This window comes from Papaver somniferum, chromosome 7 (assembly GCF_003573695.1).
Source record: "Papaver somniferum cultivar HN1 chromosome 7, ASM357369v1, whole genome shotgun sequence".
Lineage (NCBI taxonomy): Eukaryota > Viridiplantae > Streptophyta > Magnoliopsida > Ranunculales > Papaveraceae > Papaver > Papaver somniferum.
This window is the reverse complement of record NC_039364.1, coordinates 55027562-55045479: the sequence shown is the minus strand read 5'-3', so window position 1 is coordinate 55045479 and position 17918 is coordinate 55027562. Positions and strand designations below refer to the sequence as shown.

General features: G+C 35.3%; 1 protein-coding gene across 1 annotated transcript; it reads right to left on the bottom strand.

The window, feature by feature from the left end:
* Nucleotides 1-2946: 2946 nt before the first annotated feature.
* LOC113297349 (haloacid dehalogenase-like hydrolase domain-containing protein Sgpp) lies at nucleotides 2947-5818 on the bottom strand. Its single transcript, XM_026545785.1, has 5 exons — nucleotides 5520-5818; nucleotides 4225-4336; nucleotides 3993-4147; nucleotides 3639-3900; nucleotides 2947-3412 (listed from the first exon to the last, which is right to left on the bottom strand). The coding sequence occupies exons 1-5, from the start codon at nucleotides 5675-5677 to the stop codon at nucleotides 3233-3235; spliced, it is 867 nt and encodes a 288-aa protein (XP_026401570.1). The 5' UTR covers nucleotides 5678-5818; the 3' UTR covers nucleotides 2947-3232.
* Between the last annotated feature and the right edge of the window lie 12100 nt (nucleotides 5819-17918).

Sequence of the window (17918 nt, the reverse complement as noted above, 5' to 3'; positions counted from 1 at the left end):
TAAGAAGAACTTCCTCTGCCTAGAACTTAAAGATTTAGATAATTCGTCTTTAAGATTTCTTTGGGTTGCAAATTTAAACAATTTCTTTTGTGTCATTTTTCAGTGGCTTTGATAAGGTCACTCAATCACATTTATGAGAGTAATAGATTGGAGCTACAATCTATCACCACTGTTGTATTTCTATTGTTTCTCAAAGCAAGCATTTTTATATTATTTAGAGTTAATTTCGGCTGCATTCCGTTGTAGGGAACTCCACAGGCATTTCCTCCTCCATATGAAGTTTTTATTGTCCGCACTTGATGGATAGGAAGATTGTATTCCAGTCTCAGGTAACCCTTGGAGTTTATTTTATTTTTTTCGGCTCAGCAGCCACAACATGCTCAGAGCAAGGATGTGAGATGCAGTAACATATATATTTAGACATTTAGGTGGGTTGAAAAGAATTTTTTATTTTCAATTCTCTGTGATATTAGATTGTGTTGATATGTTTGATTTTGACTTATGGTACTTTAGATTTGCTATGTGCATTAGGTTTAGGTTTGAAGTGCAGCCAACAATTAAATGTAGACAATGTTTGTCTGCACCCTGAAGCAGTAATAGCCTACGCACGGATACACAAAAAGTGATAAGCAAGTTATGTGTAAGGAGGACAGTATATATGTTGCTCGCCTGAATAGATTTTGAACGCCGCTTTCAGCTGTAAACTACGGATATGGCTAGGATGTATTAAGCCGAAGAGATCAGGCCAGGGCAACTATACTATTTGTGAAAGAGTGAAAAAATGCTGATCAGATATTGGTGAATAATAACTAATATGTTCTTTCCTTCACCATGCTCAGGTGGAGCCATTGGACAAGATTTTCAAGCTATGTGAATACCAGTCAGAGCCTATATAAACGATGCATAGTCCAGAGACTCAAAACTTTAGAAACTTGATCACCGGCATCATTGCAATTGATGGAAACACTTCTGCAATAATTTTGAGTGTCAAACCGGAACTGCTTCATTGAGGAGTGAGGTAACCAAATAATAAAAAGAATTCAACTGTCGATTCGAGTAAATTAAGTTTCAATTTATGTTTTCTTCTCAACAAATCTAGTATTTAATTTTGTTTCTCAAATAACGACGTCACCTAATCAATTTTTACTCCACTCACATTCATACCATGTCTTGCATAAACCTTCCACCGTAGTTGATTCAAGTGCGAGTGAAGTGGCCATGCCATTAGTCAAACCAAGAAGAGGTCTTTGATCTACATTCAAGAGGGATGCTTAGAGCATGAGTTAGTGGACAAAGAAGACCACAATGATGTACCATTCAAAACTAAACAAGTGAACATCCATAGGCTTCTTTGGGATGGCATAGTTTAAAACTTATTAGATGGAATGTTGTGCCAGTTAAGAGATGGAAATATCTGGTTCAATTTTGTATTGAAAACATATTTGGTGTGATATCTAAACTTGGATATTGGGAGGATTGAGAGATCATAATGTAGCAGGTCATAGTGTGTACGCTTCTAATTCGTGCGAATTAAACAAGATATTGGTAAAGTATTGGCTATTCACGCGTTTATTTTGAATAATGTTAGGGCCTGGAAGAGTATTCGACCTGGAAGAATTTTGTGAGCAAGGTTTACGTGGTAAGTTTTGCATCAGAAGAAGTGGGTAATATAACAAAAAGATCCAGTCACTAAAAAATATCTATCTTTTGTTCTATGTAGAAGGAAGTTCTCGGTAAAAGGTAAACCAATTCATTGAAAGTGGTCGACTAAAGAGTGAACTATTATTTCTTTATAGATAACATCGAGTGCATTCGAACCAAGCTAACCAAAGATGTAACAACCCGCCACATAATTCAAACCCGTGCAACGCACGGGAACACAACTAGTCATCATAATTTTAATACTAATAAAATCAAATCTATTAATGAAGGAGAGAGATAATTTGATTTTGTTTTCAAAAATCCAAGATAAGTAACTAGGGTTAAACATAAGCCAATATAAGAATAGGAACAATAAAAAGGGAGATAAGTGATTAGAAACAAAAAGATAATCAACATAAGCCAATAATATGGGGAGGAATGTGCACCCTGGTTTAGAGGGGTGCACAAAGTCGCACTCTACTTTATCTTAGCGATATGATTAAAAGTCCCAAAACTCTAGATAGGAATCTGAAAGAGACGGGGGACCTTGAATCCTATCCCCGCTTCATTAACTCCGGGTATTACCATACCCAACCTCGTACCCATTTATACACGCAAAACCCGGGCCGCCCCAAACAGGGCAGTACCCGCGGAGCAAAATTGTCATCAGGGAGAAGAAGCGAATGGAAGGAAAAACCTTTCTCACTGTTTAATGACACAGATATATTTTTGTGAGGAGAATATTCACGCCACGCAAGACTGGGTGCATTTGATGCAGGATTTTGGTATCCACAAACAGTTTTCGTGATCCACATCCGAAATTAATAAAGATAAATATTTTCAAATTGATTTTGGCAATGGTTTTAAACCATCCGATCATCAAGTGTTCTAATGGTTCTCATGCTCCCGGTTTAAACCCTAAAATTACCTATAAATTTAGGATAACTGAAGGAAGAATTTAGAAAGTAGTCCAAGGACCACTGTTCTATGCTATAAAAAAAAAAAAAGACACTACAAAAATGAGAAGTAACTCATCAGAAATTTACCCTGGGCTCTCTATGGATGTCTCTACCTCAGTAAAACCAACTTTCAATAAAGACACAACAGAAATGAGAAGAAACTATGAAGGTGGAAATCATCAGAAATGTACCCCGGGCTCACTGATGGATGTCACTACCTCAGCAAAACCAACTTTCAAAATTTTTAAGACAAAAGGAAGGATACAATAAAAGGATCAAATTTCAGATTTTTCCTCGCAGTGTTATAATATCACATCATTCCTTATTCTGATCAGACTTCCTCATATACTAGAATCAGTTAACTAAAATAAGCATTTGCAGCTTATATCAAAGCTGAATTCAGTTTACTTGACGATCAATTTAGATATATATAGAGAGATAATATCAATATATTTTACAAACATAACCAGCTAAGTGTTGATTAAATGACGTGTTTGAAGTTTGGACCCTCTTTAGATTAAAATGAGACAGAAATGCAAGAAACACAAATCTGCAACGCAATGATCTTGTTGGAATTTCTATATCACTTTTCGACGGGTATAAAATGATAAAATACCGTTTCAAGTTGCGACTTAAAGTTTAGCTGCTAGTGCATCTAGCTCTTCTAGCACACTCCACAGTTTTGGGTCCTCATAATTCTCAATAACCAAGGATGCACCAGCTTCCCGAAGTAAATGTTCAGGATTCCCAGTAGTCAAAGCCACCACTGGTAATCCAGCTGCAACACCAGCTGTTGTCCCTGATACAGAATCCTGACAATGTGAAAGTGACAAACCATCAGAAAATGTGGAAGGTTCTTTTACTTTTCACAGAAAAACAGTTTTCGGTTTTACTTCCATATTTTCAACGGTTCTCCAGATCTTTCAACAGAAAACTCCGACCAAAAGCAACATCTTCGGGTTCTTTTGCATCATATATTTAAAACCCTTCAAAGTAAAAAAACTGTAAAAGTGTACGATAAGAACTAGCCACACGAACCTCAAATACAAGAGTATGATCAGGTGAAGCGTTTAGTAGTTTAAGACCCTTTAGGTAAGGATCTGGAAACGGTTTTGCTCGTTCACATTCATCACCAAGCACGACAGCCTGAAAGAACTCGGTTATGCCGAGGCTTGACAATGCAAGCTCAGCATTTTCTTTTGGAGCATTTGTTACTGCAGCCCGCTTAAGTCCTCGATCCTCGACCCATTTACGCAACTTGTATAGTCCCTTAACTGGTGATAGTTTTTCAGCAGCTAACCTGCGATATAAAATAATTTGTAAGAACAATTAGCATTACTGGAGATGAAGAAAATTACAAAGGATTAAACAGATGAATCCTTTTGAGATTACCTGCGGAAGTAGGCTTCCTTTTCAACCAAGAATTTGAGGCTTTTCTCCGGTTCCCAATCAGGGAAGAGTACTACACCGATATCATCATTATGCTTCCCAGCAATCTTTTGAATGAAGAATTCTTCATCGATAGGGACCCCACCATTGAAACCCACCTGTGAAACACCTGTAATCTTAGTCTTATGAGGTAATACACAGGAATTGTTACTAGTTGTCATGCAAAAATCTGTACCTCTTGAAGCATATCCTGGAATGCAAGGAAATGGAGTGGATCTGAATCACATAGTGTCCCATCGATGTCAAATAGTATTGCTTCAAGTGGTGCGAGACTAGAAATAGAACGTCTGTTGAAGGTCCATTCAACGAAATTAACAATGCAACATAGAGATATGGACACTGTTAAGTTACATCACATGCTTTTGTGGAAGTATAAAATGAATCTCAGATTGCGTGGTGTTAAAAAAACAATCTCAGACATGGGGATTATATAATATACACACTAGTAAATTCAGCAACTCGAAATTTCACGGAACGGAATGAAGATTGAAGATCATACATACCAATATAGGTCCTCACATTTTGTATAAATACACAAACAGTTGCTGGGCAACGTAAAACCCATCTGTAATCTAGCACCCTAGTTATTTAATCTATTTCCTATATTTATCATATCGAGATTGAATTGCTGATGGTCTAAAATCCAAAAACTTAAGAAGCTGTATCACCTATCAGCTAAATTTAGAGCCGAAACACACTCAAAACTTAGCATCTGGTTAAATAAACAATGAGGCAGCAGACCGAACAAAGACAGTCTCGTGCCATCCAACATCCTGCTCTTGCTGGCATTGGGCAAACTAACTTCTGTTGATAAATACTACGAATTCTGATCGAGTGACCAAAACAAACTTCATTTCCATCAGATACCACTAAAACAAAGAGAGTAAGTCACACAGATCTGATCATTCCGCCAATAACCCATGATACAAAATCCAATCAAATTAAACGACTGCATCCGATGAATAAATTATAAAAAATAGTCAAAGGAATTCTTATGCTTTCAGGTTTCATTTAAAGAGAATCCAGGTTAATCTTAATAAAAAAAAAATCATAAAAGAGGAAAAACCTCGGGAAGATACATTAATAAACCAATTATGAAAACCGGAAACAATTACAAGATTTTTCAAGATCATTACAGCAGCATCATATCCATAGCATCTCCACCAATTCTTGACTAACCATCTAAACTTTTCAGATTTAAAAACCTTCTCAGAATTCCATAAGGTATCACAGGGTCTAACCAGTTTTAAAAGAAAACTAGTTTGTTTGACCGCACAAAGCAGTGGTTGGATCAAATCCAACCCTGTAATTTCAAGAACATGTAAAATACACTTTGGCCTCTCATTTGCATTGTTCCTAATAACCTAAACAATTAAACATGCAAAGTACTTCCAATGAAAACCAAAATCTCAATATCATCTTGAAATTTAATTTACAATCAAAGAAAAACAAAGAAGATAGAACCAATACCTTTCTAAAGAATTGGAATTCGCAGACATATTTGAAGAGGTTGGAGTAGACACAAATGTGACCTGCAAATTCCGATTCCTTTTAGTTTTACAATTTGTTTGTAGGAGGGGAAGAGGAGCGTGGTGTTGATGAAGACGATGAGAAACAAGTGAAGGCATCTGCTGGGTTATTTATAGAGAAAGAATACCGAATTTCCAGGGAGAGAGAGAAAAGGAATAGGAGTCGTGGTGGAGGCGGTGATGTCACTTGCACGACTACCGAGTGATTCGTTGTTCTTTCTTTTGTTAGCTACAATTTGGGAGGTTTGAATTGAATTGATTTCCTTTGTAATGCTGTGTTGTACCTGGATTCTGTTTCTCCTGTTTCAACGGATCTTACACGTATGACGTGCGAATAACAAACTATTATGCCAAACTTATTTCACACTAGCCATGTGGAAAATAGTAGTACATATTGTATTGATTGAAAAACAAGAATCTGATTTCTTTCTTACAGACTGAAAACTAGACAGACCTATATTTATACATGTCCTGACTAAGACAAGAAATGTTAGAACAGGACAGGCTGTGGACAGCTCACACTCAGCCAATAAGGATCATTTCTCACACACTCAGACACACGTGAGAACTCTATGAGATTCTCAGTACTATTAGCCTCCCTCAAGCTGGAGGTTGTTACTAGAAATTACCTTCATCTTGTCTCTGAGTGTAGAAAATCTTGGTCCTGCCAGTCCCTTGGTGAGAATGTCTGCAATTTGATTCCAAGTTGAAATGTATGTGACCTCAATGTTTTTGTTCTGAACAAGTTCTCTGACAAAATGATAATCAATGGCCAGATGTTTCATTTTACTATGAAATACTGGATTAGATGACAGAGAAACTGCACTTTGATTGTCACAAGATATCAATGGTGGAGCAGGAAGCAAGAGATGAAGATCTTTGAGTAGCTGACAAACCCAAACAATTTCGGCTGTGGTATTGGCTAGAGACCTGTATTCTGATTCAGTGGAACTTCTTGAGACACTACCTTGTCTTTTGCTAGACCAAGTAATTGGATTAGGACCAAAAAATATACAAAAACCTCCTGTAGATCTTCTTGTATCAATTGATCCTGCCCAGTCAGCATCACTAAAGCCATGTAATGTAAGAAGACCTTTGGAAAATAGTATACCATAATCTAGGGTGCCTTTGATGTATCTTAGAATTCTCTTGGCTGCAATAAAGTGTTGATCAGTAGGAGCTTGCATATAAAGACATACCTGATTCACAGCAAAACTAATTTCAGGCCTTGTCCAAGTAAGATATTGTAGAGCACCCACTAATGATCTGTATTCACTTGGATCTGCTAATGGAGTACCAGCTGAAGCAGTGAGTGAAGTAGAGAGTGAGACTGGTGTACTACAGGGTTTAGCACCAGTCATATTGAATTTCTCCAATAAGTCCAAGGCATACTTAGTTTGACTAAGAAAAAGGTTGTCTGAATTTCTTTTCACCCGAAGACCAAGAAAATAATGAAGAGAGCCCAAGTCTTTGATAGGAAAGTATGTCTTAAGGTGATTGATAAACTGAGAAATATACTCAGTTGAATTCCCAGTGATAATAATGTCATCTACATAGACCAGAAGAACTGTAATCCTTGATCCAAACTTTTGAACAAATAAGGAAGCATCTGCTAAGGAGGGTTTGAAGTCATGAGTGAGAAGAATTTGTAACAATTTATCATACCAAGCTCTGGGAGCTTGCTTCAGACCATATATGGATTTATGTAGTTTACATACATAATGAGGCTTGGTTTGATCAACAAAGCCTGGAGGTTGTTGCATATAAACATCTTCAGCTAAATCCCCATGTAAGAAGGCATTACTAACATCTGATTGTTTCATTACCCAGTTGAAGTGAACTTCCAATGAAATGATTAGTCTAATAGTTGTTGGTTTGGCTACAGGACTAAAAGTTTCTGTGTAGTCAATTCCTTCTTGTTGATGAAACCCTTTGGCCACCAGTCTAGATTTACATTTATCTAAAGAACCATCAGCCTTATATTTGATTCTAAATACCCACTTACAGCCTACAACATTATAGGATGGATCTGGTGCAACAAGTGTATATGTGCCTGCATCCTTAAGGGTTGTATGTTCTTCTTCCATAGATTGTTTCCATTGAGGTATTCTTATTGCCTTAGAATAACAGGTAGGTGTTGGTGGTGGAATATCTGAGGTAAAGTTTGCTGATAGAACATACTTTGTATTAAAAAATTTGGGTTTAAAAATACCTCTTTTACCCCTTGTTACCATGGAGTGAGAATTAGCCAGTGAAGAAATACCAGGAGCTGAAGTATGTTCAGAAATAGTTGTAGTGGATGCATCAGATGGCTTGACAATGCTTGAAGAATTAGTAGAAAAAGTATCAATAGATGCAGCTGATGAGGTTGATGTTGCAGGTGTTGGTGCAGATATCTTGGCAGATGGAGTTGTAGAAGCAGTATCAGTTGGTGCTGATGAATTTATAATGTCAGGAAGTATTGTATCTGAAGATCTCAATGGGAAGAAAGTCTCATTAAATACTACATGTCTAGAGACATATACTTTCCCTGTTTTAATATCTAAACATCTGTATCCTTTGTGCATAGAACTGTAACCAATAAAAACACAGTGTACACTTCTTGGTTGGAGTTTATGTGTAGTGTAAGGCCTTATCCATGGAAAGCATGATGAACCAAAGGATTTGAAGAAGGAATAATCTGGTTTCTGTCCAAACAACTTTTCAAAAGGAGATAAGTAATCCAAACTTCTGACAGGCAGTCTATTAATAACATAATTGGCTGTATGAAAAGAATCAACCCAAAAATTTTCTGACAGACCTGATTGAATTAATAAAGTTCTCCCTGTGTCTACAAGATGTCTATGTTTGGATTCAGCCAGTCCATTTTGTTCTTGAGTGTGAGGGCAAGAAACCTCATGAATAATTCCATGTATACTAAGAAATTCTTGTAGTGCATTATTTATGAATTCCCCTCCTCCATCAGTTCTGATTTTAACAATTGAAGTATGCAGTAACTTTTCAGTCATAGATTTGAAATGTAGAAAAATATCTTTGAATTCAGACTTTTCAGACAAAGGAAATATCCAACAGAATCTTGAATAGTCATCTATGAGATTAACATAATATCTGAAACCACGTGAAGAGATTACAGGACTAGGACCCCATAAGTCCATATGCACTAGTTCTAGTGGAGATTGAGCCCTATGTGAAGATAGAGTAAAAGGCAATTTATGACTTTTCCCTAGATGACAGTCATTACAAAATAGTGGTGTTTTGACTAAACTAGACAGTTGCATATCTCTGCACACTTTTTGAAGTACTTGAAATGATGGATGAGCCAACCTTTGATGCCAAACTGAAGCTAAATTCTTGTTGCTAAAGAAAGCTTTATTCTTAGTAGACTTGGCAAAATTCACTGGATATAATCCTCCTTTATGTGGTCCTTGTAAAATGATCTTCCCAGTTGAGTAATCCTTAACAACAAAACCAATAGAATCAAAGGTAATAGAACAGTTGTTATCACTAGTGAATTTATGCACTGATAATAAGTTTTGAGATGATTTTGGAACAAGAAGTACATTGTTTAGATTAAAAGAATGAGAGGAAGTTGTTTTAGACACATGACCAATATGAGTAATTGGCATACCTTCTCCATTAGCTGCTTGAATCTCATCTGCCCCTTCAAAAGATGTTGCTTCAGGCAATTCAGATTCATCATTAGTGATATGACTGTTTGCTCCAGAGTCAGCATACCAAGGATTTTCACCCATGATATTGGCTGTAGCAAGCATGGCACTGAGATTGTGAGGAGTATAGTTGTTCTGATAGGCAAAATTTAATCTGTGTCTGCATTCCAAAGCAAGATGACCAGTTTTGTTGCAGATCTGACAAATCTTGTCAGTTATTGGTGGTGAAGCAGAAGAAGAAGGAGCTGAACTATAGTGAGGTCTTGGATTGAAATGAGGTGATGATGTTGATGTAGAAGCAGAATGCATCTGAAATTGAGAATAACCTCTTGGATAAAAAGATGGGGGTGGTCTAATGTATCCAGAATATGGAACTGTAGGTCTTGAAGAATTATGATAACCTCTGCCATTACTTCTATAATTTTGAACAAAAGGTCTTGTAGCAGCAAATGCCTTTGAATTGGCCTCAGTAAGTAAGTTCTTTTGCTTATTTATAACAATTATTTCTTCAGTAAGAAGCAGATTATGAAGTTCCTTTGAAGAGATTGGTGGATTGCGAATACGAATAGATGTACAGAAAGAACTATAATCTTGGCCTAACCCATTGAGTATAGTAACTACCAATTCATCATCATGAATTTGTGAACCAGCAGCAAACAATTCATATGTTATTTTCTTGATTTCACTTAGGAAATTAGAAACTGTACCTGACCCAAGTTTTGTGGATTGAAGTTTGAGATGAAGTTGAATTGAATGTGTAGAGGAGCTTCTTGCATACCTAGAATCAATATTATCCCATAAATCTTTTGAAGAATCAGCTCCAACAACATATGGAATTATAGATTCAGAGATAGACATATGAATCCAGAGTACAAGTGTAGTATCATCGTCATGCCAAGATGTATAACCAGGATTGACGCCATTATTGAGCAGATAAGGTGGACATGGTAAAGATCCATCAAAAAAACCATTGACTCTGTAATGTCGCAGAAGTGGTAGAAGAAGTGATTTCCAGGTAAGAAAATTGTCATCCTTGAGTTTGTAACTGAGTATTTGTGAAATTTGATTGAGAGGAACTTGAGAGATTCTTGATTCATATGCTGCCATTGAAAGAACAAACAAGAAAGTAATGAAAATAGATTGAAAAATTGAATTGAAGTAAGATGATTGATTAAAGTTGTGATTGTATTGAAGAAAATAGATCTGAAAATTGGTTGATAGGTTGAACACCATTAATGACTATTGCGGAAGCTTTATCTGATACCATAGTAGTACACATTGTATTGATTGAAAAACAAGAATATGATTTCTTTCTTACAGACTGAAAACTAGACAGACCTACATTTATACATGTCATGACTAAGACAAGAGATGTTAGAACAGGACAGGCCGTGGACAGCTCACACTCAGCCAATAAGGATCATTTCTCACACACTCAGACACACGTGAGAACTCTATGATATTCTCAGTACTATTAGAAAATAACACTAGTGCGATTAAATTTGGGTAGTTGTGGTATTCTGGCAAATTTATTGCAACCGAATTGCGTTGGGGTAAATGCCAAAATCTGTTTCGGATTCAGTGTCATGATTTATTTTTTTACCTAGTCAGGGTTCAGTCTTCACAATAAATATTTATATTATGGATTTGCATATTGGATTTGAGAAATAATCAAATTGCGTTGGCGGTATTAACCGAGATGAAAGTAAAAATCGTTACTTTGACCAATAACAGCCAACAAGAAAAACAGTCCTAAATAATTTTTTTTTTGCTTTTTGTTCTCTCTCTCTGTAAGTTAAGTGTATTCAAAAGACTAACTTAGGGAGTTAGTAACCTTTACATCAAGATGAGTAGAGTCATCGAATGTTGGACTTTTAGATTCAACCATAACATTTGATTTATCTACTTCTAAAGCAGAATTAATACAAGATGGAGGTTCATTCCTCCAATTGAGGATGTTTCTAAAAGTTTTGGCTTCCATGGCCAATACATCAGCTACATTGTTTACTGTTCGTGGCACAAAATATAAACCTAAAAAATTATTATGACATAGATTAAACTCTTTTTTTTTTACTTCATCCATTATAGTCTGGTTCTGCCAGGAAATTTGGGACGCTTTTCCATTCAGATAATCAAAAAGGTTCTTGCAATCACCTTCCACAATAAAGTTGGACAATCCTCTTTCTACTGCCCATTTAGCTCCCTGCAACAGTCCTAAGGCTTCCGCTTCTTCAGAGGTAGAAGCTGTGAATGGTCCTGCTCTGCCTTGTTCAAAGTCTCATGCATCATTCCTAAGAATTAAAGAGAAACCTGCAGGCGTATCCACATAAATCCAAGCAGCATCTATATTGAGTTTCAGTTGTGTTATCCTAGGAGGAGACCATTTATGAATCTCATATTTGTCAGTTGATAGTTGCCTACTTGAGATATTATCCTTATACCAGAAATCTAAAAATCTTTGCATTTCTAAACCTAATTGAGCACTAGTTGGTTATTTTTTTTCAAAGACTCTGTTACATCTTTCCTTCTATATGAACCAGGCTTTTGTCAAGATTATTTCTATGGGTATACTTGGGTCTTTTTTCCCTATCCATTCTTTATAGATATCCAAGAAAGTTATGGATCTGTCAAAGTTAAGCTCTACAGGAGATGGCTCTGCAGCCCAGACAAACTTGGCAATAGGACAAAAAAGAAATAATTGTTCTATGGATTTTACCACATTGCAGCCAAAATAGTAGTTAGGATGAATATCCTCCATAAATTTAGACAGTTTCAGATTTGTAGAAATAACATTATATAAACACTTCCAAGCAAATTTTTTTATTCTTTAAGACACATTTAGATTCCATAAATTGTTCCAAAAGGAATCTGGCTGTCCTAAGTTGTAATGATTCACAGTTCTTTCAGTACGTTTGTTATACATGAACTTCACAGTAAAAACACCAGATTTTGTAATAAGCCATCTAAGAGTATCTGGTTTGTCTCTAGCTATTCTAGTATTGTTGATCTTCCTAGCAATATTTTCAAGAAACATTTCAAAAATTAAGGCTGAGTTCCACTTCTTAGTGATTGGATCAATCAGATCCTTCACAAGTGTTAAGTGAGTATTAGTAGATGTCCTAAAACTATCATTTTGGGTATCCATCTATCATCCCAAATATTAGTACTGTTACCATCACCTATTTCCCATATGTTGTTTTGTTCAACAAGTTGTATACCCCTACTTATGCATTTCCAAATCCAAGAACTAGTTGTTGGGGTTTTAGCCTTGAAACCAAAGGAGTTTCTGAAGTATCTAGGCTTTAATTGTGACGACCATAAGGCTTTTGGCTCAGTTATTATCCTCCATGCTAATTTAGTTATCATTGCTAAGTTAAATTTTTGAGCATTTCTGAATCCTAGCCCTCCTTTATTTTTAGGTTTACAAAGACAAAAATAGGATTTAGGGTAATATCCCTTATAATCAGTTTCCTTGCCCCACCAGAAATCTCTTTGTAGAGCATCTATTTTATTTGTGATTTTCTTTGGTAAAATGAAACAACTCATTTGATAGCTGGCCATGCTTGCCAAAGTTGCCTTATTAAGCACCAATTTACTAGTATGAGCTAGGATTTTGCCCATCCAACCTTGTATTTTGTGTTCCATCTTTTCAACCAGTCCTTCAAAGAGTTTTATTTTTGCCTTACTAATAAAAAAGGGAGTTCCTAGATAAGAGTCTTGAGGGTTTATTTTTTTTATTTTCAGTAATTTGCTAATCATTTTCTGATGTTTTGGTTGAACTTTTTTACTAAAGAATACTCCTGATTTATCAAAGTTTATTAACTGTCCTGGAGCTTTGCCAAAAGATTCAATTAGAGCAAGAATGTTGTGACACTCTCTGAGATCAGCTCTAATGAAAAGGAGGCAGTCATCAGCAAAATAAAGGTGAGAAATGGGACTGTTCTTAGGGGTAATTTTGATACCATTTATTAACCTCTCTTATTCACTAGTTAAAAGCATTCTGGAGAATATCTCCATGCAAATGATGAACAAATAAGGGGATAGAGGATCCCCTTGCCTAAGTCCCCTAGATGGTTTGAAATACTTCCCTGGGCTACCATTGAGCAAAACTGCTTCGGAAGAAGTTGATATGCATTGATGGATGAGTTTGCAAAAACTGTTGTCAGACCCAAATGCTTTCATTGCAGTGATCAAGAACTCCCAATCTACTCTATCAAAAGCTTTGGACATATCAATCTTGATTCCCATTCCAGCATGTTTCACTTTCTTTTTCTTAAAGGAGTGAATTATCTCTTGAGCAATAATGATATCATCAGAGATTTGCCTTTTATAGAGGAAGGCAACTTGGAAGGGAGAGATGATAGAGCTAAGTAAAGGTTTCATCCTATTTGTTAAAAATTTTGCTATGATTTTATACACTGTATTACAGAGACCAATTGGTCTAAAACCATTAGAATCTTTAGGATGTCTGCTCTTAGGGATAAGGAAAAGAAAAGTTTTATTGAATTCAGGATGTAGCGCACCTGATTCAAAGAAATGTTGAATGTAAGATACTACTTGTTCTCCTACTGTTTCCCAGTTTAATTTGAAAAAACTAGTTGGGAAACCATCTGGTCCTGATGATTTATTTGGCTTAAGTTTTTTATAGCTAACCAAATTTTCTCAGCAGAAGGGACAGAGTTTAAGATAGTATTCTCTTCGGGAGACCTTTTCCTAAATAGAGTCTATTGGCATTTGTTTAAAGATGACAATTCACTGTAAAGTCACTATACAAAGACCTTACTGAGAAAAAGAACATGAACATTAGCAATAACACCAAAATGAACTTTATATACAGGTTCCAAACTTTTCCTTCTGTCAAAGTACTTATTGGAAAGTTGCTGATGTTATCATTCCAACCGAGAAGAGTATGGAAAAAATCTTAAACCACACTGATGACACTTGCAAAATCTGTAACTACAAGATAGACTCACGAATTCTTGTCTTCATACTTTTCCCTTTTGTTGATCAAGTCTGGAAAAAGTGTATAAAAGTTTTGCTGACTTTCAAGAATGATTATCTTGGATTTTACTAGATACTATTTTCAACAAAAAAAGGGGCAGATCTGGACTGGGTAAAGTTTTGTACTATAGTAATACGACACATATGGAAGTAGAGGTGCAATGTGGTCTACAATAAAACCAAAGCCTATTCATGAAATACTGTTAGGAATGCCATAGAAAAATCATGCTCATATTGCTACAAATAGTATTATGCATATAGGATTCTCTTAAAATGTTACTGATAAAAAAGTATTAGTATTATGCATATAGGATTCTCTTAAAATGTTACTGATAAAAAAGTAATATAATTTGAGATGCAGTGGATACAAACTAGATTCTTAGGGTTCTCTATGAACCCTAACAAAATAACTATTGGAATTGGTTTGCTCATTTCTGATCGTGCAAAAATCTACAGAAGATAAGGAGGAATGACAGTTTCTCAAGCAGACACCAACATGTTCGGAAGAACTACAACTCAACATGCACTATAATGGGCACCACGATTGGGAAGCAAGGTGAAATTCGTATCAGATTATGTTATATGGTCATACAATTCAGTTACTCGAAGTAATGCAAAGTTGAGAAGGTGGGCCAAAGATTTCATTGAAACGAAGTGGGAAAGGAAATTTTTGAAGTTGCAAGTTGGATCTCAAATATTTCCAACATACAATTTGTGACCTTAAATATATCTAAGATCATCAGTAGTTTTAACGGGCATTACTCTTAGACGGGAACTTTTTTTTTATTAATGCTCATCACTATGGGAATTTTTGATTTTCAATGGAACATACGAGGATCTGAATTTCCAGAAACAAATCCAGTATAACGTATACAATTCAACCAGAGTAGTTAGTTAAATTATTTTATAAAAAAGAAAAAATAGTTAAAAACAGCTCATTTTATGGACAAAGAGACTTGCCGCAGATGATTCTTATAGCTTTGGATGGTCAGTGGTAAATATTACCACACACTTATGTATTTAGAACCTTAATTTCTAGTTTGAATGTTTATGACTAACTGGCATATTGTTTTTAATTTGGATGGTCAGTGCCAAACAAATTACTAGACAATCTTGCACTTTAATCATTAGTCTCTAATTTGAATGTTCATGTCTTTATTTTTTTTCTTGACACAAGAAGAGCAGATTTCCTTAAGAAAACACGTCTACCGCCAAAAGAAGTCAGTAACATACTTGGAAAAGTCACGAAAGAAAAGAAAAACTAAAAACTCCGCTCTAATATTTCCTATATGGCTAGCTACCCGTTACAACATTCTAGTTACTAAACATTAGATCAAGAAGGATTCTGTCAAAAAGTTTTAAAGACCAGTTGTGAAGCAAACACTTCACATCATCAATAAGTACAACTGTCTGCTTATACTTTACTTATAAACTTCTTATGTTTCTTTCCGACAAGACTGCCAACCAACTAATATAAGGAAGTAAGCTCCAAAGCTTTTTCCTCAATGATTTACATTTTCAACGCCTCTATTCAAACAAAGAGCACCTAATTTTGTTCCAAGCGGCCTAAGTCAAATTAAAAGGAAATAACTCCTTATTGTAGTGTTCATCTTACAATTTATGAAAAAAATGCAGGTTTGATGTAGCATCTTTCTCACACAAGATGCGGCCATTAACCATGATAATACAGTGAAACCTCTATACATGAATACTTTTAGGGTCTGGTAAAAATATCCTGATAGAGAGGTTATTTTTATATAAAGGTAATTTTTACAAAGAACAAGTCAAGTTGGGACCTGAAGATTTTATTCATATACGGAGTTTATTCATATACAGAGTATTTTTATATAGAGATTCTACTGTACAAACATGTCATATGATCAAGAGTAGGAGCATTGTTATAGCAAAGACACCACACACTAGAAGACCACTTTTCACAATCTCTTATGAGAAAAAAATACTTACAACCAGATGCTTAATTCTTCTTATCCACCTGAGAAATTTGGTTCGTGCGGGTCAGTAAGAAGTTGAAATATTTCATCAACTTCACTTGCTTGCAGGCATCAACAAAAACTTGAAATTTCGATTGTTATTGTTGTTGAAGACAATTATGCATTTGATGGTGGCATCTATGTTCTTCCCAAGCTAGAATAACACAAGATACAATATACTGAAAAATGGATTTTACAACCAAGTATCTTTCCAAAAAAAAGGCATACGTCTCCACCACCAAAGAAGTGATGCACTGATCTTTCGATTTGCTTCCCAATGAAAGCTAGCAACTAGAAAAGTGATAAATAATAAGTAGGGGTACTAGAAAAATCACTCTTAATAAAGATGAGCATGCCTCCTCTGGATAAGTATTTTCACTGCCAAATACTCATTTTTTTTTTTGGAAATTTTGTAGAATAATATCTGAAACTCCGGTAAATTTCGACCTTCTACCTAGGAAAATTCTAAGATAGTCGATCGGAAGATACATTATAGAAAAACCAAATATATTTGCACGATCCTCAATATGCAATGAATCTTCTGCAGACACCTTGAGCTGATTCTCAAACCTGAGACCATTTCAAAATCTACGAGGATATTCTTCAGGTTTGAAATTTGCTCCTTATTATCATCAAGGAAGACAATGAGATCATCTGCAAACTACAAATGATATATATAATGCAACATTTGTTGTAGTTTGAAACCATCTCGAATATACAAAAAACTGTTTTCTTGATCATAAACATAAAACCTCCACCATCATGATAAAGAAAAAGGGTGTTATTGGATTACCTTTTCTAATTTCCTTAACATTTCTTAAGAGACTATAAACCTTACAATCATTGTTATTCAAATCTGACATAAGGTAAATGATACTATGACTGATCTATATTTCTTCTCTCCTCTATCATCGGCTAATTTATGTGGACTTCGACAAATGATTCTTACAACTATAACTAGATATTTCCTGATGATTTTGTGGGATCTCATTCTCAAGGTGTATCCGGTTAGTGTTTTTAAATCTGAGGAGAAGTTAAGACCCAGTCTTCGTGGTGACACGTCAACCATTTCCATCTTCATACGGGCTTTCCAATAAATTTCATCTTCAAATATGAATTTTATTAGATAATGGTTTGTTTCTATTTATAGAGTATAAGAACTTTTTCATTGCTTTAGAAATTGCCCCTATGTTATTTCTACATATGCAATCTAATTTTTCGACCTCGCAATAACCCTTATCAAATCCATATACTTTTACTTATGTCATGTATCTTATTAACCTTCTACCCAATCAACCTTTGGATTTTTCTCTTGGTCTCTTCCTATGGAAATCTGCAAAACTTTAATTTTCATTCACTATATATACCCATACTTCTTTTTTATTTCCACTGCGTTGCGCATCACCTTCTTATTTTCAATATGAATAGTTTTTTCAGTTATGTATTTGTATCACCATGTTTGCATCATGGCATGGTGATGTTTCTCAACTAAAGCAACAATTGAAATACTCCTTAAACTTGATTTATTGTAGATATTTTTTGCTAGATGATATCATACCTAATCAATTTTAGAATAAGCACCATCTTTGGACAAATTGCTTGATAGGAAAATGCGTACGTCATGTACACATGAACTAGTTTGACGTTTGAAATGCTTTCTTGTTTCAGTGGAAAGCTCAA

Coding starts and splice junctions, on each gene's coding strand:
- LOC113297349 (XM_026545785.1), bottom strand. CDS start 5,677: ATGCCTTCACTTGTTTCTCATCGTCTTCATCAACACCACGCTCCTCTT. Junction 4,337..5,519: donor AATTCCAATTCTTTAGAAAG/GTATTGGTTCTA, acceptor GACCTTCAACAG/ACGTTCTATTTCTAGTCTCG. Junction 3,413..3,638: donor ATCATACTCTTGTATTTGAG/GTTCGTGTGGCT, acceptor TCACATTGTCAG/GATTCTGTATCAGGGACAAC.